Below are 23094 nucleotides of genomic sequence, written 5' to 3'. Positions count from 1 at the left end.
GCAGTATGTTAATTTCATAAAATAACTATATAAAGTGCATTATTTACATTTAAGATAGTAATAATAAATAATATATTACCTCTTGGAGAGCCTGGCAAGCTACCAGAAATATCCTGCCTGCACGGGCAGAGCCTGGCAACCTACCCGTGGTGTATTTGATATGCCATAAACAGTAACGATAGGTCTCATTCCCCTAACCCTGAAAGAGTCTCCAAGTGTAGGGAAAGATGAGTAAGAAGAGGCTGCTAAAATCTTAGGGCTGACCTTTTGGAAAACAATATGGACGATTCTCAAAAAACTAGAGGTTGAGCTCCCATTTGACCCAGCAATACCACTGCTGGGAATATATCCCAGAAAAGCCCAAAAGTATAGTCGAAGTGACATATGCACTTATATGTTCACCACAGCACTGTTTACAATAGCCAGAATCTGGAAAAAACCCGAGTGCCCTGGAACAGATGACTGGTTGAAGAAACTCTGGTACATCTATACAATGGAATACTATGCAGCTGTTAGAAAAAATGAGGTCATGACGTTTGCGTATAAGTGGATTAGCATGGAAAGTATCATGCTGAGTGAAGTGAGTTAGAAAGAGAGAGACAGACATAGAAAGATTGCACTCATCTGTGGAATATAGAATAATAGACTATAAGACTAATGCCCAAGAATAGTAGAAATAAGTACCAGGAGGTTGTCTCCATAGCTTGGAGGCTGGTCTCTCATTCTGGGTAACTCAGGGAAGGGACCACCAAGTAAAATGTGGTCGGAGGTCATGTGGGGGAAGGGTGATGTGGGCCGAATACAGACTAGAGACTGAACACAATGGCCACTCAACACCTTTATTGCAAACCACAACACCTAATCAGAGAGAGAGAATAAAAGGGAATACCCTGCCATAGTGGCAGTGTGGGGTGGGGGGAGACGGGACTGGGGAGGGTGGAAGGGATGTTGGGTTTACTGGTGGTGGAGAATGGGCACTGGTGAAGGGATGGGTTCTCGAACTTTGTATGGGGAAACATGAGCACAAAAATGTATAAATCTGTAACTGTACCTTCACGATGACTCTCTAATTAAAAATAAACTAATAAAAAAAATAAAAAAATAAATCTTAGGGCTGAGAGGAATAGAGACATTACTGGTGCCTGCTTGAGTAAATCGACAAACAACGGTATGACAGTGACAGTGACAATAATCACTGTATCACTATCATCCCGTTGCTCATCAATTTGTTCGAGCAGGCACCAGTAACGTCTCTCATTGAGAGACTAATTGTTACTGTTTTTGGCAATAATATATACTTAATTTTTAATCATACAGCAAGTTCTTTATTGCATGTGTACACTAATTTCCTTTGTTAAAGATAAGCTTTGTAATACAATTCCCTTTTGATATACTTGATAACTTCTCAGTATCAATATTGCAAATCACAATGCCCAGAAAACAGGGGTGGGGGTGGGGGGAGAGAGACAGAGTGAGAGACAGAGAGATACAGAGAGACAGAGAGAGAAGAAAAGCACCTCCCATAGAGGCAAGCAGACAGGGGGGTGGGGGTGGGGTGACGGGAGGGAACCTGGGGACACTGTTGCTGGGAAATGTGTACTGATAGAGGGATGGGTGTTGGACCACAGTATGACTGAAACCCAATCATGAACAGCTTTGTAAGGGTCTATCTTATAGTGATTCAATTTAAAAAGTTAGAATCATATAATTATATAATTCCCCCTTTTTAGTGATGTTAATAAAATGGTTAAATTAGTGACTAAAAAGCTGTTCATCTATACACATCTGGAATGTGAAGTGTAACTTGAATTAACAAAAGAAAATAACACACAAACATTATTTAAAGATATCCTCCCAATAGATAGGCTTCATAGTCTTGATATAAACTGAAATAAACTCAAACTAATAGGGTAAGCCATTGGAAGGAATTGCTTCCCATACTTTACTTATAGAAAACAATAACACTGAGTAATCCTGAATTTAAAAAATAATTTTACAGAAAATCATCATCATCATCACCATCATCATCCCGTTGATTGTCTATTTTCTTGAGTGGTCTTAGTAACCTCTTCATTTGTTCTAGCCCTGAGATTTTAGAAGCCTCTCTTTACTCATCCTTCCCAAAGGTGCCGCACTGGAGGCTCTCTCAGGGTCAGGGGAATGAAACCCATCATTGTTACTGGTTTTGGCATATGAATACACCATGGGAAGCTTGCCAGGCTCTCCCATGCGGTCAGGAAACTCTCGGTAGCTTGCCAGGTTCTCCGAGAGGGAGAACTAGGCTATTACAGATAATAACCTAGAAAAAAACCTGTTTGCTTTTTTTCAGATCCGTTTTTTTTTTTGGGGGGGGTGGAGGGTGGGGGAGGGTGATGGCTACAATTTCTGTTATCAAACAGAAAATCAGAAGACTAGAAACCTTGGTATTCCTATAACAAATAATTAGTAAGGACAACTGGAAAACTTACCAGGTTCTTGAAGTTTAAGAGCTTGTAAATCAAGACTCTCATTTTCCTTGAAAAATATCTGAAATCTTTCAAATGAAGATGCATATAATTGTGCAGATTCAAATGCTGCATGTATAGTTTCCTAAATGTTATAAACAGACAAAATTATCATTTTTTTGAAGCAGAACAATAGTCACCATAACTAAACAAACAAGCAAACACAAATTCCTCTCTGTGCCAACACTACACTTTGACTTAGATATGAGAGAAGACACCACACTTGATGTCAGGAGAAGTTAATGGATTCTCCTAATTAAATATATATCTTCAGGCTAGAGACATATTTCAATGGGCTGAGTGTATGCTCTGCATGTAGGAGTCCTTGGTTTCATTCCTGGCCCCTATTATAGTTTCCCAAACACCACCAGAAACAGCTCTGGAGCACAGAGCTAGCAGTAGCCCTGAGTATCACCTGGTATTTTCTTCCCTCATCCCTGCCCGAAACTTTTAAGAAGAATGAAGCTTAATATGGTGACCCATTCGATAACACTAACATATGTTTTAAATTTTCTACAGAGTAGAATCTAAATACTCTCACCAAACGAGAGAAAAAGGTCAAAATATGAGAGGTGGGTAATGTATTAATGAACTCAATGAGAGAAATTCTTTCACAATGTACGCATAGTCATAGTGTTATATACTTTAAATATCTTATTGTTTTGTCAATTGCATGTCTATGAAGCTGAAAAATTATGGCTTACAGAACTATTTTTTTTTAAATAATTTTATTGAATCACCATGTGGAGGGTTACATAGTTCTCAGGATTATGTCGGTTATACAATTCTCAAACACCCTTCCCTTCACCAGTGCCCATCTCCCATCACCAACCCCCCCAGTATACCTGCCACCCCCTCCCACCTCCCCAGTCCCCACCCTTGTACATGATAAGTTCCACTTCGTTTATGCCTTATCTCGATTACATTCCATGTTTCAACACACAACTCACTACCATTGTTGGGGTTTCCCCCAAAAAAGGAAAGCAGTCCTATTGCCAAGGAGGCATTTGATAGTTCTCCACTGCTAAGAATATAGAGTTATTAAGTCCCGCTGTTTGTTACATAACTTTTCTTTTTCCCCCTTGCCCCGCGCCACCGAGTTCACGCCTGTTTGGTAATCGCCACGCTGCCTGACAAGGGAAAAAAAAACCGAAAAGGATGGTTATTTCCCGTCATCGGCAGGCGTGGGGCTCTGGCTTAGTTGATAGACTAGTAGAGTTTCTGCAAGCAGTTTCTGGAACCGAAGGGCTTGCGCTGCTTACAGAACTATTTTTGAAGAACAACTGATATTAAGTTTTTATCATGCAGATATTAGCATCATCCAATTTACTTATGCTTATTTAAAATTGTATTTTAGGTAACATTATTGCAATGGTGTTTCACGTTTTGATGAAAACACGATAACCAAAATGTCTCAGAGTCATTTGTTTTTGTGGGAGGAGGGTGTTGAGGGCCACACTGGTGGTGCTCAGGGGTCACTTCTGGTGGTACTTGGGGACTATCTGGGGTACCAGGGATCAAACCCAGGTCAGCCACATGCAAAGCAAGCACCCTACCTACTGTACTATATCTCCAGCCTTTCAGACCTTTCTCCTACATCTTTAAAATGTCACTAGACCACTTCACCGTGTCTCCTCTCCACTCTCTCCTACTATTTGGTAGTAGGTTTTGCAATCAAAGGCCAAGGGTTTGTCCTTATTTGTTTCTGTCTGTTCCATGTTTGATTTCTCTATGTACAATATACAAAATTCAATTTAAAGAAGGAAAGTACATCATTACTAAAAAATAAAGAATGTTATCAAAATTTAGTGAGAACAAATATACCTTTATTTGAAGGACAATTGTGTGAAAATTTCTATCGTCCTCTAATATTGATAATAAGGTTGGACCAGTTCCACAGGTTTTTTCTTCAATCTTGTTGTTAATAAAAGGGCTGGTGAAAGCATCAAAATATGTATCTGGCACAAGATTAGGAACTGATAACACAGTGTTTTGAAAATGATTAATTGCACTTGAAACACCTTCCTGTTAGAAAAGCATAAATATAAATGTAAATATACATGTTTGAGTCTTCTAAAATGGTAAATAAGAATAACTAATTCATCTATTCAATAGTGATGTTGATTCTGAGTTTATAAAGAACTGAAAGACAGCAGTCCCTATTCTCTGGAAGCATAATTTTTATTTTTATTTTTTAATTAAATTTTATTGAATTAGTGTGAGATAGTTATAAGCTTTCATGTTTGGGTTACAATCACACAATGATCAAACAGCTATCCCTCCACCAGTGCACATTCCCCACCACTAATATCCCCGATATACCCCCCCCTTTCCAATCCTCCCCCTGCCTCTATGGCAGACAATATACCCCATACTCTTTCTCTACTTTTGGGCATTATGGCTTGCAACACAGGCACTGAGAGGTCATCATGTTTGATCCATTATCTACTTTCGGCATGCATCTCCCATCCCAGCCATCATTTTCTTAGTGATCCCTTCTCTATTCCATCTGCCTTCTCCCCTCTGCTCATGAAGCAGTTGGAAGCATGAATTTTAATAGCGAGAGAAGCAGATAAACAAAAAACATAAACAAAACAAGCAGATAAACAAAATAAGCAGATAAACAAAAAACATAACATTGTGCTGCTATGTAAAAGAAGTTTAATAAAACATGGGAGAATCATAAGTGAACACAAATTATACCTAAGAGAACTAGGGAAGTTTAAAAGATAAGCTATATTTTTTAGAGCAGTAATGTTCACTTAAGGGAAAAAGGAAAGTATAAACAAGTATTCTTGGGAAAGTATACTCAGCATAGCAGATGGAAATCATTAGATATTTGAGGGTTCAAAATAAGATTATGGTTATGTTATAGCTCTGCTATAGACAAGTATGCACCCTTCCTTTAACAATTTTGTCTCCAAATATTATTTAATAACATCAGGATAAGCTTATGGTGAGAAAAAATGAAAATCGAAAAAAACTTATAAAAATATCATCCCAAACAAAAAAAATCTTTAAATAAAATCTTACTGTTAGCTATGCTGGTACACACTATATGCTGAAACAAGACTGAGGAAAACATTAAAATGTCAGTGGGTTTCTATATCTGGCATATGAAATTACAAATGATTTTAATAAGCATTTTAATAGTCTATCAATGAACATGAATTAATTTGTAATTTAAAATTGATACAAAATACAATTTGAAAAATGAAATGAGGGGAAGGCATGTCTTGAACTAAAAGCTGATTAGGAACGTGTCAAGTGTACAAGACAGGAGTATAGTGTTAGCTAAGATATGGTGCAAGAGGGATCCCAGGGGGCGCTGGCAGGTTTGGCCGCTGAAGTGATGAGCACAGTGTCCAGCATGGGGAAATGGGACATTGTACTGATGTAGACAGGCTAGGGAAGGCCCCCTCCCAAGGAATGGTAAAAGCCAACCTTGCAAAAAACAGGAAAAACAGGAACTCAGGCCTGAAAAGCAGACCCTGAGAAGCTCAGGCAGAAACAAAAGATGAGGAAAGGAATTTCAAAGAAGACCATCACCACTCCCAACCCCTCTGGTGATCTCCTTAGCAATGGACTTTGACCTAGGTAGAAGCCCCACATGGGGATAGGTTGGAGAAACCCTAGAAAGGCCACCTTGAACAAAAGGAAGGGCTCATATGCTACTCTAGCCCTTGTGCTGCTTGTGCCCACGTGGCCCAGCACATGTGGTGCCTGAGCACATGTGTCGCCGGCCTCTCCCCTCTTGAGATGTGTACTTTCATGCTTTCATGTCTAATGCTGGGGTGTGTGTAGGGGTCTCTCCACCCTTGGAGAAGCCCGGGTTCTCTCTTGAGCACTATACTCTCCACTTCTCCTACTCTCTCTCTCCCTTCTTCCCTTCAGAAGCTCCAAATCAAAACTGTAATTTCACTGCTCATTTACTCCTGAAATTCCTTTCTGCGAGGCGAGACAAGAACCCAGTAACCCTGGGTCCCAGGTAGCAGAGGTGGATCGGGAGAAAGTGACTGTCTTTCTCCTCCCCACTTCACATGAGTCACCTGTGGGGCCCACCAACATCAGTACAAATGACTCCATCAAGAATCTGTATGTGAGGCAAGAAGTTCCAGAGTCAGCCTTACAGATCTGTGTTCCCAGTCTTTGCCCATAAATTACTGTGGGTATAAGAGGGTTGGGACTGTTTGGGGAGAAACCCTGGGTTAAACAAAGTCAAGCAAGTTCTTCTCTGGATCTTCTAAATAAAACTTTTTGTATTTGTTAAATGTGGAAAAACAGAACATATCATAGGACTTCTGAAAAATGCTCTTGTGGAGAAATTGGAATTTAAAGTGATCAGGCTGAAATAGGAGGTCATACAAATGGTACAAAACTTTGGATGAAATAATATCACCAAGCAATGTAGAAAAGTAAATGACAAGGAAAGGCAGTCACATCAGCAGAGACTACGATAGCAATCCAGTTGAGAGGTGATTAAGATTCTCACCCAGAGCACGTGCAACTCAGGGCTAACACAAAGGATTTGGTGAGGAGCTCAGGGAGTTCAGGAAAACCCTGTACCTGACCAATGGCTGGGAAATCTTGATAGAGCCTTTCACTGACATAGAAATATGGAAGGAGCAACAGTTGGATAAAGAAGCTAGTAAATTCAATTTATTTTGGTGGTTGTAATTAATTGTGATTTCCACATGGCTCTGGGTCTGTACTGAAAAGTATTAGATGGAAAATTGTAAGTCATTCTAGAAACGGTATTGTGAACGGGCGGAGACACACACTGAAAAATGTACAGAATGCGAAGAGCAGAGAGGACCTCCAGATAATAACCATCAGAGGTCAGAGGTCAGACAACAATAAGTACCTAAGAAAGAGAGCTGAAAAGAAAAAAATATGTGGGTAAGAAAGTAAAATCAAAAGAAATTAAACCAAGGAAAAGTCTATTCCCAAGGTAGAAGCAGCAAGTAGTGTCAAACACAACAAAAAACAATAAAAACTTGTATTTTGAATCAAGCAATAGAAAACCACAAGGGATCCAAGAAAGAACAGCATAAGATGTTATGGTTTTCTCTGGACTAAGCTCCTTGTTGTTAAAAATAGATGGGGATATCTTCCAGCCTAATGGCCAAAGTAAGAGAGAAAATAAAATAGGGATTTCTTACAAGGTATAGTTATACTGTTGGTAGGTAAGTTGGAATTACATGAAGTAAAATCTTAAGTAGACAAACATGTTAATAATACACAGAGCTCAGTATGTTTATACTGTTGGTAGGTAATTTGGAATTACATGAAGTAAAATCTTAAGTAGATAAACATGTTAATAATACACAGAGCTCAGTGTAAAACTTCATGTGTAGGAAGCAGAAACATCCATGTTGGGGATAAGGCCGTACAAAAGGAAGGAGTGAGAGACCTTGTTTTCCTGAGGTCTGTTTCTTAGGAACAAAAGAGAAGAGCTAAGCTGGCCGCAGAGAGCCCACATGTGTGTTCTGCTGCACACAGACATCTGCTGTTCACGGGCAAATGGGAGGACCCCAAACTTCTTTGTGTGGTATTTCCTGAGTGAGGCTCTAACCACAGGGGAACTTGGCAGTCTGTCTTTCCTTGTATATGCACTGAAAGAGCCTGTTTGATAAGTTATTGACTGGTAGACTGCTGGAACTGGAAGGACCCACAACTCACCTGCCTTTTCACTTTACACATGTGTAGGATAACACTGGTTCATCCTTCCTCCTCTGTCCCTTCTTCTCTGCTACAAGAAGCTTAGTTTACTGAGTAACACCCATCGCAATGCTCCCGAAGCGCTCCTATCCTTTCCTCAGTCTTCATCTTTAACTTCTTTGTGCTCCACTTTCCTTATCTGTTAATCACTCATTTCCCCTAATCAGAAACTGTGACCTGTAAAGTCAGGTTTTTCAGATATCTCTGGATTTTTGTATTTGTAAGTGAAATGGGCTGGAGCGATAGCACAGCGGCTAGGGTGTTTGCCTTGCATGCAGCTGACCTGGGTTCGAATCCTCCACCCCTCTCAGAGACCCCGGCAAGCTATGGAGAGTATCCCGCCCACACAGAAGAACCTGGCAAGCTTCCCGTGGTGTATTCAATATGCCAAAAACAGTAACAAGTCTCACAATGGAGACGTTACTGGTCCCTACTTGAGCATATTGATGAGCAATGGGATGACAGTGATGACAGTAAGTGAAATATTGCTTTTCTCTTTCCTTTATGTCCTTTGCAGTTTACTTTAGAGCAGTATTCTTTTTTGTATAGACACGGAAAGACAATAGATGCTATGCTCTGTTAGTTGGGAATTAATTGATTCTGAATAATATTTACTCCAGGGCACTTAAGCCTCTATTGCCCTTAGTTCCTAGCACTCCAAAAGTAGGGTCCTAATGAAGGGATTGGATGGACCCAGGGCAAGCCATAAGCTCCCCTGGCATTGAAAAGGGACAGGTCAAGCACCATAAAACTTATAATAAGTTAAGAGCATGGTCGTGGACAAACTCTGTCATGACCCAAAAAGAAGTAACAGGATATGGACCCTGCTGGGGTTAGGAAGGACTGATCTGGCCTGAGGACCGTAGTCCGGGATATATAGCGAGATGTCTCAACGAGATATCTTCAAGAGAGCCATCCTATTAGCTTGATATCTCTTACCTTGCCCATACAAAATGACTAGAAAGATTATTAAGAAGTAAATTTAAGATGATCGTCTAAATGGATATGGACTAAGGAAAGGAGAAATACATTCTTAGATGAAATTCTGTCTTTGGGCTGGGCAAATCTTCTAGCAGGATGAGACCTTTGTCTTAGAAGAGCTTTCCTAGAAGTAAGAGCAGCTTTACATATGTTGATTGCGCTGTCTCACCTATGTGTAATTGCAGCCCCCAATCCTCAGTGATTGTGCTCTATAACTAAGATTGTGAGACTGGGCACAGGGAGACTAGCATGAGGGACAGTGGGAGATGGGAATGAGGGCAGGGAAAACTGGAATGAGGCACGCAGTGAGACTCGAATAGGTGTGCAAGGAGAACGGAATAAACAGTGGGACTGAGATTAGAATAAATGATGACTAATCACCAACCAGCCTGGCAGCCCTGTTCCCTCCTTCATGCGTCTGTTGGCAGCAGTGGCAGCAGCGGCTGCCAGGGTAGGGAAGAGGCTCATGCCCACCCAATGCACATGATGCGCACCCACACTTTTTTGAACACATACACAGGTACAAATCAAACCGGAGACATCAGTAGTTTTCTCAAGATCAAACAGGTTATTAATTATAATCAAGAGCAGCATCTCAAGATGCTTATGGTTACTGCCTTTGTGCCTCAATATACCTGCTTCCAACAGAAATACTCTGATTGGCTTACTAATTGATACAAATCTGCTCCCCTGGTTACATGCTCTGTATCATGCCCACTGCTTCAGAAAGGGAAGCACTGCATACTTATGAATACAATAGAAGCCTAATAACCTCCACAATTAGATTAATTATATAGACAGATAAGAGATTTTGCAGATTAAAGGACCAAATCAGTTCACTTTCATGTAATAAAAAATGGTGACTTGGGGCTGGAGTGATCGCACAGTGGGTGGGGCGTTTGCCTTGCACACGGCTGACATGGGTTCGATTCCCTGCATCCCATATGGTCCCCTAAGCACCGCCAGAAGTAATTCCTGAGTGTATGAGCCAGGAGTAACCCCTGTGCATCGCTGGGTGTGACCCAGAAAGCAAAAGAAAAAAAATGGTGACTTGTCTTGAGTATATACTTAACTGGATAAAATGAAAGTACCCTATGGAAAAGAGTATGGAAGATACTCAGTAAACTCAGAATTGAGCTCCCATCTGACTGAGCAAGTCCACTTTGGGGTGTTTACCCCCAGGACAGAAAAACATTCGCCTGAAAGAATGTATGTACATCATTTTACATTGCTGCACTCAAATACCCAAGACAGGTAAGTGGATCATAAAGCACTGTAGCACTGTTGTCCTGTTGTTCATTGATTTGCTCGAGCGGGCACCAGTAATGTCTCCATTGTGAGATTTGTTATTGTTTTGGCATATTGAATACGCCACGGGTTGTTTGCCAGGCTCTGCTGTGCAGGCGGGATACTATTGGTAGCTTGATGGGCTGTCCGAGAAGGGGCTCATGAAGATGTGATATATATATATATATATATGTATATATATATATATATACACAATGGAGTACTACACAGCTAATGAATGATGATATCATGCAATTTGTGGCAACATGGATGGAACTGGAAGATATCATGTTAAATGAAATAAAGTAGAAGGAGAAAAATCATAGGATGATATAACTTGTATGTAATTTTTAGAATAATTGGATGAGAAAATGCAACGTTTTAAAATAAGGGGTGGGGTAATCCCAGTTCGAACTTGGACCCCAAGTTTACGGAGGAGAAGGAAAGGAAGAGTGAAAGGGATGGGGACAAGAAACAGATGAGAGACAACAAGGGCAACTGAGGGGATTCAGGCACGAAGGTGGTGTTAAGAATGATAGATCCAAATATCCAAACCACAGCATCAACACTGAAATCAAGACACACAAACTTTAACAACCAAACTTAGAAATGTGCCTCTCAAGAGGGCAGGCTGGAGGTGGGGTTGGGAATGTCTGAGGAAACCTGGGAACATTGGTGGAGGGAAGTTGACACTGGGGGTGGGATTGTTGCTGCCACACTGTATGCCTAAAACTCAACTTTGTGAATCACGATGCTTTAATTAAAAAAAATTATTAAAAAAAAAAAGAGAAACTGGATCTTTCCCACGGGAGATTCTATAGCTGAAGAAGTAACAACCATATTGGAAACTGATTATTAAAGTGACTACATGGTTGCCATTCTTCAGCAAATTTTATGGACCAGACTTCATAAAATACACAAAATAAAAGATAAACCAAACTCTCCAGGAAATGAAACTCAGAAGTGTCTTCAGTGATTTGACTCTAGAGGCAAAGATGACAAAAACACAAATAAAATAAATGGGTCTACATAATATTAAAAAAGTTTTTGCATTGCAAAAGGAACTCAAGGTAAAATAGAAAGATACCCCATTGGCTGGGAGAAAATATTTGCACACAGTACATCAGATAAAGGACTAATATTCAGGATGTATAAAGCACTCACAAAGATTAACAACCAAAAAATCCAACAAACCCATCAAAATATGTGAAGGAGAGATAAATACATACCCTTATCGTCACATTAGGGAAATGCAAATCAAAATGAGCTGTCATCTCACGGCAATGAGAATGGCATATATCAAAAAAGATAATTAACATTGTCAGAGAGATAACCAGTGTTGGTGGGAATGCTCTGAAGCAAAACCCTCTATTCACTGTTTTATTTTTTTTGGGGGGAGGGTCACATCTGGCAATTCACAGGGGTTACTCCTGGTTCTGAACTCAGGAATTACTTCTGGCAGTGCTCAGGTGACCATAAGAAATGCTGGGAATTGAACCCGGGTCGGCCACATGCAAGGAAAATGCCCTAGCCTCTGTGCTATTGCTCTAACCCCACTTCGTTCACTATTTCTGGGAATGCTGTCTGGTCTGGTCTCTGTGGGACACAACAGAGATTTCTTCGAAAAATAAAATTAGAACTTCCACATGACCCAGTGATTCCACTTCTTGAGATATAACCCCCAAACACGAAAACATAAATCCAAATATATATATATATATATATATATGTATGTTCATTGCAGCATTTAGTACAATAACCCAGGACATAGAAACAAAACACATGTTCAACAATGGATGAATGCATAAAGCAGTTGCAGCATAAGGATGCAACAGAAAATCATGTAGATGTGTGAAAATAGGAAATCATGGAGCTTGTTGCAACGTGAATATTAATGGAAATAAGTCAGAAGGAAGGGCAAATACCAGGTGATCATACTCTTGTCTGTGGAATACAGAGACACAAACTGCCCCCCAAAGATAGAGTATTGAACAATGACATATTTTGGCCTAGGAGTACAAAATCAATTACTGAGCAGCGGGAGAAAGGAAGAGGGAAATAAGCCCAGAGCAGAGGTGACTGAGGGGCAGTGGTGGAGACCTGTGGGACTTCAGTGGTGGTGGGGTGCAGTCATTTTGCATACTGTTCCATAAATTTTAATACTACGTTAACTACTAAACAATATGTATTGCACACATATTTTTCAAAGATTTAGGAAATGGGGTTTATAGCTTTCTTCTTCTTATGATCATTTGAGGCAGATGCCATGATCAAAGATCAATCCTGATAACCACTGGACAGTAAAATAGCTGCTTCATTTTCAAAAAGTTGTTTACGGATGGGAACTAGATGAAGAAACACATACCAGAAAGTCGTCCATACAAGGTTCAAAGAACAGTGACTCCACCGTCAGCATTAGTTCTGTGACAAACATGGGGATGAGGGAGTCGTCTTCTTCAGGCTTTTCTACTACCGGGCCACCCTGAAATGAGTGCATTTGCAGTGTTAAAAAGATATAGGTTTTAAAATAAAACATATTTGCATTTTAGAAACATGGAAATTCAACTTATAAGCATTTCATAATGTTGATGTGGAAAAAATACTGCCATGGAAATTTTTATTTTAAAATATTTGCCCTTATTTTAGGGCGAATGTTAAAAGATTATCTGGCAGTATAAAACTTTTCTTTTTGCAAAAGCTCTATTAACAAAATGGAAATGCAAACAGAAAACTGGAAAATCATATCAGAATAACTGAATATATTTTAAAATATACTTGATACACTCAATAAAAATATATACCAACGAAATATTGATATTTAAAAACTTAAATGGAAAAACAGGCAAGGAATACAGAAAATATCAATTAATCTTTTTCTTCTCTTCCTTAAGATAGCTTATTCAATAACATTTATCAAGAATTTACTGTTTCAGGGGCCGGAGTGATAGCACAGCGGGTAGGGCGTTTGCCTTGCACGCGGCCGACCTGGGTTCGATCCCCAGCATCCCATATGGTCCCCCAACCACCTCCAGGAGTAATTCCTGAGTGAAAAGCCAGGAGTAACCCCTGTGCATTGCTGGGTGTGACCCAAAAAGAAAACAAAATTACTGTTTCAGGCAATGCTGAATATTTATGTAATTTACACCAACCATATTAAGAATGTATAATTATTATTACTTCTAAGAGAAAACAGGATCTGGAGAAGTTAAGAATTTTGTGTGGGACACATGAATTATTGAATGACAGACTAGAACTAAAACTCAATTCTCTCTAATCAACAGACCTGTGCTCTTACCCCTGCAATGAATTGTGTATTCCTTTAATACAATATTTGAAAGGAGAGTTATAGGGGCTGGAGAGATAGTACAATGGGTACGGTATTTGCCTGGCATGTAGTGGATCTGAGTTGGATCCCTGGCTCCCATGTGGCCCTCCGAGCACTGCCAGGAGTAATTACTAAGTGCAGAGCCAGGAGTTACCCCCAAGCCATTGCCAGGTGTGACCCAAAAAGCCAATAAAATAAAATTTAAAAATAAAAGTAGTGATATATTCTTTTACATCCATCAAACTGACAAAGATTGAAATATCTAGTATGATTTGGGGGGGTAAAATGCTCATTCTCAAACATAGATGGGAAAGTTGTAAACACAAAACTTTCTGGAAACTTCTACATTGGTACAAAAGTCTTAACAAGGGGGCATTTTTCTGAACCAACAATTCTTTTTATTATTGCTTTGGGGTAATATTGGCAGTATTTGGGCGACTTCTGGCTGTGCAATCAGGGATCACTTTAGGTGTGTAGGGGACAGTATAGTCTCAGGATTGAACACAGGCTCCCTCGGACAAAGCTAGCAACCCAGCCCACAGATCTCTCTCCCCAGCACTCCCAGATTTTTTTGAAGACAGAAAATCAGAGATGTATGAAAAAATATAATATCTTCAGAGGAATTATCTGCAATAGTGAGAAAATCTGTTTATAAGTAATGAGAAAATTAGTTTGCTGATTTTGTAAACAAAATGAGTTTACAAGAAACTACATTTTTGTGTGAAAATATTACTTGGAAAGTACATATTGACCTAGAAGATTTTTTCATAATATACTGCTAAGTGGCAAAAAAGCTGGTAAAAAGTTAGAGTAAGAATGATACAACCTCCCTACCCCCAAAACCAGCTATTTGGGGGTGGCAGAGGATGGTTTTCCTTGTATATATTAGCGACTTTTGAAAATGTCCATACTCAGTATATAATATCTTTATAATTAGAAAAACACATGATTTTGAAAATATTAAATTAATTTTTTGGGGGGGTCACACCTGGTGATGCACAGGGGTTACTCCTGGCTCTGCACTCAGGAATTACCCCTGGCGGTGCTCAGGGGACCATATGGGATGCTGGGAATTGAACCTGGGTTGGCCGCGTGCAACGCAAATGCTACTCGCTGTGCTATTGCTCCAGCCCCAAAAATATAAAATTAATTTTTAAGAAGCAATTAAATACAGGGGGAGAGAAAGGAATGAGAATGAATTATGTTGGAGACCTTGCACACAGCCAACCTGAGTTTAGTCCTCTGCACCCCATGTGGTCCTCCAAGGCCTGCCTAAAGCAATCCCTGAGTACGGGGCCAGGAATAATCCCTGAAAACAGTCAGGTGTGACTCAAAACATAAGCAAGAGCAAAAAAGAAAAAAGGAAAAGGAGAAAGTGAAAAAAAGAATGAAAATTCAGCTTTTGGTGAAAAGGTAAATGATGTGCTAGAGAAATCATATTTTGGGGTTTCTGGGGGAGAAAGTTGAAATATGTCTGTAGAAAACTTGATAAAACTAAGTGAACACATTTTGCTACTTTTAGGTATTCTGTCATGAGGTTATTATCTAGGATGGGAGAAACAAAGTTTCTTGGTTAATGTGGATATGAGGGGGCTGGGGCTGATAGCACAGTGGGTAGGGTGTTTGCCTTGCACCCGGACGACCTGGGTTGATTCCTCTGCCCGTCTTGGAGAGCCCAGCAAGCTACCAAGAGTATCTTGCCCACACAGCAGAGCCTGGCAAACTACCCATGGTGTATTTGATATGCCAAAAACAGTAACAAGAAGTCTCACAATGGAGATGTTACTGGTGCTGGCTGGAACAAATCGATGAGCAATGGGATGACAGTGATACAGTGACATGGATATGAGACAATATGCTTTTCTTCTCAGCTATGCAAGAATGTACAAACTGGCACAACTTTATGGTAAAGATCTCAAATGTCTTCCCAAGAAGTTAGTCATTCAAAGCACAAAGGTTTGCTCTCATGATTTGCTTCTAGTCATCTCAAACCACTGTTTTTCTTCTCTTCATTTATACCACCTTACCACCTATTCCTTGGCAACTCATGTCATGATAACTCCCAACTCTAAATTTCTGGGTAATAAGGATCTAAGCTCACTATCTATGCCACATTTGGCACAAAGTAGGTATACTTAAGAAAGATTAGTTTAGTGGACACATGAGTAACCTTAGCAGAGTCCTAGGAGAGACACAGCAACGTTCAATGCAGTGAGTGGACTGTTTCTCTATTATTAGAATCTTGTTGCTAAGATGATTTTTATTCTATCATTTAATAACATATGATTGGCTGTGGTTATACTGCAAATTCTTCTAAGGAGTTTTTCTATTTTCCACTACACAGTAAATAGAATAACTTACATAAATACTACTGAACAAATGCAAACTAGTGAATTAAATTTTTAAAAATATGAATAGACCTTCTTATCAGTGACTTCAGGTTTATCGTCAGTAATCCATTTCTGAATGATATCTGCTGGAGGTGTTCGCTTTAACTTCTCAGAAAGATAATTCAAAAGAGACCTCAGAGAATTTACTGTGAGGTAGTGCAGAGTGTTCTCAATTAAATAGTCACATAGGCGAATAAAGCTTGAAATGAAAAAAAAAAACATTTAGCTTCAGTTTTCTATATTTGTTACATATTTTTGAAGATGACATAAAGCAAGTTAAAACATGTTAAAATGCAATTTTTCTTAAATTTACATTTATGTTACAATATTATTCATTGCTCCGAAGAGTAGTTCTTACACATTCTTCATTTTAAAACACAAGTGTATTGAAATATAGAGCATCAATATAGATTAGTGTTCCAACTATTCAATATGCTATTTAATGAGCAACATAGTTATATGGAAAATGCATACAGCTCACCTAGCCAAATGAACAAAGACGTTTTTAAGATGATTTAGAAATATCAGTAACTTACACTGACAACTTACACTCTAATAGTACATATTTGCTACTGAATGTTGCTTGACAGAAACTACTAAACTGAAGTTACAGATTTTATCTTCTCTTGATGAGGTGCTTAGAATGCAAAATAAGTCAGCAAAACATAAACATTTTATTCAGCTTAGTTGGAACCCAAGACACTTCTAATATCTGTAGGTCTACGAAGTGACCTTTGAGACAGCTTTATTGGCCATTGTTTAGATGAAGACTTGTTTATAATATGACCTCATGCATAAACTATTACGGTGAAACAATTTAGCACAATTAAGACAGCTGTCAAAGCTGGACTAGGTGAGCACAGAAAATAGTAACCAACTCTTCAGGTAATGTTCAGGGATTTTGTTTCAGAGTGATTTGTTCTATAAGAAGTTTTAGAAAATCCAAATGCTGCAACAGTCTACATTAAGATCCAGAGTTAGGTAAGCAGGTGGCAGGACTAATGCTAGTGAGAAATGGACCTCTGACAAGGCCCCACCGGGAAGGAAGACTTTCCTCTCTGCTCTCCCAGGTGCATAACACATTTCAGGAACAGTAAAATTTTATGTGGTAATACAGGTGCCTGGACTGGAGTGATAGCACAGTGGGTAGGGCGTTTGCCCTGCATGCGGCCAAACCGGGTTCAATTCCTCCATCTCTCTCCAAGAGCCCGGCAAGCTACCGAGAGTATCCTGCCCCCACAGCAGAGCCCGGCAAGCTACCCTTGGCATATTCAATATGCCAAAAATAATAACAACAAGTCTCACCATGGAGATGTTACTGGTGCCTGCTTGAGCAAATCGATGAGCAATGGGATGACAGTGCTACAGTGCTATAGTGCAATACAATTGCCTGAAGCACTTGAGTAGCCTAAAAGAGAAGTTCTCTAGGTTTACGGAAGGTGGCTGTGGACTAAGTCTGTGTGACTAACTTCTTAGCAGGCACAACAGAGTTAGCCCAGGCCCCAGACTGAGCTAGAAGGAAACAGTGGCTCAGAGATCAGAGGCGCTCTCCACTTTGCGTGGTTCCACTCTCAGCTTGCCATCCCCAGAGGCAGTTCTGTTTGTTGGCAACTGGAGGAATAGGCTCTACTGTCAGGTTATCACAGCCCTCAGATGCCTCGTTACTGTTAGCGAATCTGGGACGAAGGTCTTAATTGTTAATGAAACTTGAGGAGGAGGATGCATGCGCTCGTTTTTTTCATAAGAGAAATGGCATTTACCATGTCAGCCGCACACAGTGATGCCTTTTGCTGGCCTGCTCCGTGTAAGTCATTTTCTCATTGTTTCCAAAAGAAGCCAACTCAAAGCCATCTGATACTTTGTAAAAATCTAAGAACAGTAGAAGACACAACAAGAACTCTTGTGAACAATGGCATGCATTTATTTTTGAAAATTCAAATACCAAAAAAAAAAGGCTTTGGGTCATGTGATATTTCAAACTCCAAAAGAACTCCACATCAAAGATATTCAGCTCCACAAAAGCCTATAGATGATTTCCTTAAGCTGTCTTTAACAAGACTTGATCAATGTTTTCTATGGCACCTCTTTCCCAAGAACAGTTATGCTCCTTTTCCACCTGCATTTTAATCAACTGAGACCAACCCCGAAATCCATGCAGACACTTATTTTTAACAAACCTATTGCCTATACCAGACTAGAGTGGACATGCCCTTTAGCACTATAAAATAATAGTGAAGCAGTATAAGTATAAGTGGCTTGAGTAATACAGGTTCTGTAACCAACTTAGAAATACTACACACAAGCAAAAAAATGCAGTATTTACTGTTTTCTTTCCAGCTTCAAAATGCACATGTTGAAAGGACAAACCAATGTATAAGTGATACACCTATTAAAGTTTGGCAAAGTTGGAAAGTAGGATAATCAAAACTTGAGAAGTTGGGGCTGAAGCAATAGTACAGCAAATAGGACATTTGTCTTCCATGCTGCTGACATGAAATATGGGGTTGATCCCCAGCATCCTATACAGTACACATCTGGTATATACCAGGAGCAATTCCTGAGTGCTGAGTCAGGAGTAACCCCTGAGTGTTATCGGGTGTGACCCAAAACACAACAAAAACAAACTTAAACTAGGTTGAAAAAGTGTTTCAGAAAGCAGCCACTTCTTATGCATTCCAATTCTACACCTTTCATACCTTCAGTATAATCAGATATACAGTCGTCAGGAACAAACCCTTCAGCACGCAGAGCAATTCGACATGCTCTCCTGACCACCTGTTTAGCTTCATTTCGAAATTCTGCCAGGTTTTCTGTCACCTAGACATTGACAAGTACGCATAATAAGTGGAAGCAAAATAGCACTAATAGGGAAAAGAAATCTTGAGATTTAGACAAAATGGAAACGTGAAACAAAATTTCCTACCTCTCCTACACGTATAACTTGGGCAGTCCTAAATTCTTGCAGGGTGTAAGTATGACCTCTTTCAATACTGCAAAGTGCCATAAAACTTAATTGATAGCACATTTCCTTTATTTTAAGAAGAGCTGGTTGTAAATTCTGAATAGAAATAGGAATTATTAAAGACTGATAATACTAATAAAGACTATTATTAAAGAATTCTAATAATAGCAATTATTAACTCTCTTTTAAAGTACGTAAATATTTAGAAAACAAGAATGCTATTAAGGAAAATATACAGCCCATGTTAGCTACAACAGCAATGCACATATATATGTATACATTTTTTTTACTTTTTTATTGCATTTCTGTGAGATAGACCCTTACAAAGCTGTTTATATTTAGGTTTCAGTCATACAGTGTTCCAACACCCATCCCTCCACTAGTGTACATTTCCCAGCACCAGTGTCCCCAGTTTCCCTCCCATCACCCCCACCTTCTTTCTGTCTCTATGGCAGGCACTTTTCTTCTCTCTCTCTCTCTCTCTCTCTCTCTCTCTTTCTCTCTATGTCTCTCTCATGCAATTCACATGTATTAAGCAGGAACTCTCTGAGATTTTGTCCTGACCATATTTTTTGAATGACAAGATTTAATTTGTCTAAATTACTTTCTTTTTATTTTGAAAGCATGTCTTTTAATTATGTCTTTTCATTACAAACTGAGAGCAAATAAACAATATTGATAGGATAAAGGGAGAAATTTGCACAACAACCTCAATAGACACAGAATAAGCATTTGATAGGCATTCATGATAAGATTATTTAGCAGTTTTAACAGGATCATTTTCCTTATAACATCATACAAAAATCTTTCCTGATAAGGTCGGGAACAAGAAAAGGACTTCTGGCTTGCCACTTATTTTCAACAAAAAATTTCCAATCAGAAAACTTAGTGAAGAAAAGTAAATAAATAATCTATATTGGAGAGAAAGAATGAAGCTTTATTTTGGGGGGGGGCTTTTTTTTTTTGCTTTTTTGGGGGTCTCACCCGGCGAGGGATTACTCCTGACTCTTCACTCAAGAATTACTCCTGGCGGTGCCCAGGGGACCATATGGGATGCTGGGAATGGAACCCGGGTCGGCCACATGCAAGGCAAACAGCCTACCCATTGTGCTATCTCTCCAGTCTCCTGGAACTTTATTTGTTGAAGACATACTCTGCCACAGAATATTCTAAGGAAATTGTCACTGTCACTGTCACTGTCATCTCATTGCTCATCGATTTGTTCGAGCGGGCACCAGTAATATCTCTCATTGTGAGACTTATTGTTACTGTTTTTGGCATATCCAATGCACCACAGATAGCTTGCCAGGCTCTGCTGTGTGGGCGCGATACTCTCGGTAGCTTGCTTCGCTATCCGAGAGGGGCGGAGGAATTGAACACGGGGTTGGTTGAGTGAAAGGCGAATGCCCTACCGCTGTGCTATCACTCCAAGAGCCAAAAAAATTCTTTAAAGTTTCAGGAAACAGGTTCAACATTTAAAAAATCAATCATATTCTTATAAAGAACTTCTTTTAATACATATTTGAATACTATTTATTTATTCTATCTATAATGTGCATATTATTACTGTTTTTGGCTGAACAACACGCTACAGGGATGAATGGAGACGTTACTGGTGCCCACTCAAGCAAATCAATAAGCAACAGGATGACAAGCAATATAAGTGAAGTGATAATATACATATATGTGATCAAAAATCCAAAAATTAAATAAAGAACCCTCTTACAATGGTATCAAAAAGAATAAAATATTTCAGAATAAATTTAATGAAAGAATTAAAGAATATATAACCTGAAAACTGAATATACTGCTTAGAGAAATTGAATAAGTTATAAATAAATGAAAGCTACACATATTCATGAATGAGATATTTAAAGATGAAAGTACTTCCTAAATTGATCCATGCAAACCATTTAAATAGAGAGAAAGTAATCCCTATTAAAATCCAAACTTGTGTCTTTTTAAAATTGACAGATTTTAAAATTTAGTGTGAAAACTCAAGGGGCTCAGGAACTCAAGCTTCCATGCTTTAAATTTTACTAGGAAGCTATAGTAATCAAGACAGTGCAATACAGGTATAAAGACTGGTAAAGATCAACAATATAGAATTTAGAGTTCAGAAGTTTTCACAGTGATAATCAACTGACTTTTTTTTTTGTTTTTGCTTTTTGGGTCACACCCAGTGATGCACAGGGGTTACTCCTGGCTTATGCACTCAGGAATTACCCCTAGCCTGCTCGGGGGACCATATGGGATGCTGGGAATCAACCCGAGTCGGCCACGTGCAGGGCAAACGCCCTACCTGCTGTGCTATTGCTCCAGCCCCTCAACTGACTTTTGACAAGGTTTTCAGAATAATTCCACCATTTAAGAAAATGGTGCTGGAAAAACTGGAAAGTCACAGAAAAATGAATGAAGTTGGACTCCTACCTCAAATCATAAGGAAAAATAAACTCAAGGTTAACAAGGACTTAAAAATGAAAGCTAATGGGCTGGAGCGATAGCATTGCCGGTAGGGCATTTGCCTTGCATATGGCCAATCTGGGTGTGATCCCCAGCATCCCATATGGTCCCCCACAAGCACCGCCAGGAGTAATTTCTGAGTGCAGAGCCAGAAGTAACCCCTGAGCATCACTGGGTGTGACTCAAAATGCAAAAAAATAAAATAAATAAAAAATAAAAGCTAAAAGCTAAAAGTTATAAAACTCTTAAAAGAAAACATGGGAGTAAATCTTGGTTTAGTGATATTGGACCAGGAAATAGTTTTATTTAGCCATCACAGCAAAAAGTAGAGCAGCAAGGGAAAACTGAATAGCTAGACAAAAAAAAAAGGAAAAAAGGAATAAAAGGAAAAAAATTGACCCATATCTCATACTAGAAATCTTAATTCAAAGTGGATTAAAGATCTAGAGACCAGACCAGAATTCATAGAATACTCTGAGGAAAGTATAAGCAGAACTCTCCAGGATATGGACCTCAGAGATCTCTTCAGTGATTTGACTCTATTGGCAAATATAACAAAAATAAAAACAAATTAGAAAGATTTTTATATGGCAAAGAAACTCAGGCTAAAATAGAAAGACAAATGAGTGGAAATGTCATTGGTTTGGCTGCTATAGAGAATTGTATAGACATTTCTCCAAAAAGTAAGAATAAAATCCTCCATATGACATAGTGATTCCACTTCTTGGCATCCACCCCTAAAACACACAAAACATTAATTCAAATATGCAAGCCCATGTTCACTGCAGCATTCATTACACTAGCTAGGCTATGGAAACAACACAAATGTCCAATAACTGATGAATGGATAAGGAAGTTGTGGAATATAAACTCAATGGAATACTATGTAACTGTAATAAAAGATGAAATCTCAGTTTGCTGTAACTTGGATGAACTGGAGGGCAGGATGTTAATTGAAATAAGTCAGATGGGAGAAGAAAAAATACATATGACCTTACTCATCTATGATATATGGAAAACAAAAGAAGAGGACAGGCAGTATTAACAATTATAGAGCCTTAGCCTAGGATTACAAGACTGAGATTAACAAATAGAGGGGAAAGGAAAAGGAATGGGGAGAGAAAATCAAGAGAGAGATTAGGAGGAATGTAAGGACAGTGGTGAAGGATTTTGGATACTTTGTAGGAGATACATTTACAGTACATAAAAACCATAGAAATTAACAATATGCTAATAGTGTTACCCAAAATGTAATAATAAAAATGAATAAGTAAACATTTAAAAATAGCAGCAAGGCAAAACTGGACAGCTACATGCAAAAAAAAAAAAAATGGGCTCAGACCTCTACTTAACACCATGCACAAAAATCAGTTCAAAATGGATTAAAGACATCAACATCAGACCAGAACTCATAAGGTACCATTGAAGAAAAGGCCGGCAAAAGCCTCCACGACAATGAAG

General features: G+C 39.1%; 1 protein-coding gene across 1 annotated transcript in view; it reads right to left on the bottom strand.

Moving 5' to 3' along the window:
- DNAH6 (dynein axonemal heavy chain 6) overlaps positions 1-23094 on the bottom strand; it is a 210701-nt gene that overhangs the window by 155160 nt on the left and 32447 nt on the right. The window contains exons 6-12 of the mRNA XM_055122229.1: positions 19132-19266; positions 18905-19025; positions 17969-18077; positions 16239-16407; positions 12859-12975; positions 4329-4529; positions 2469-2589 (exon numbers count right to left, since the gene is read on the bottom strand). Coding sequence (XP_054978204.1) covers positions 2469-2589; positions 4329-4529; positions 12859-12975; positions 16239-16407; positions 17969-18077; positions 18905-19025; positions 19132-19266 — 973 coding nt within the window. The remainder of the gene's footprint in view (positions 1-2468; positions 2590-4328; positions 4530-12858; positions 12976-16238; positions 16408-17968; positions 18078-18904; positions 19026-19131; positions 19267-23094) is intronic.

Source organism: Sorex araneus, chromosome X (genome assembly GCF_027595985.1).
Source record: "Sorex araneus isolate mSorAra2 chromosome X, mSorAra2.pri, whole genome shotgun sequence".
Taxonomy (NCBI): Eukaryota; Metazoa; Chordata; class Mammalia; order Eulipotyphla; family Soricidae; genus Sorex; species Sorex araneus.
Note: the sequence above shows the minus strand (reverse complement) of the source record. Positions and strands in the feature narration are given on the sequence as shown.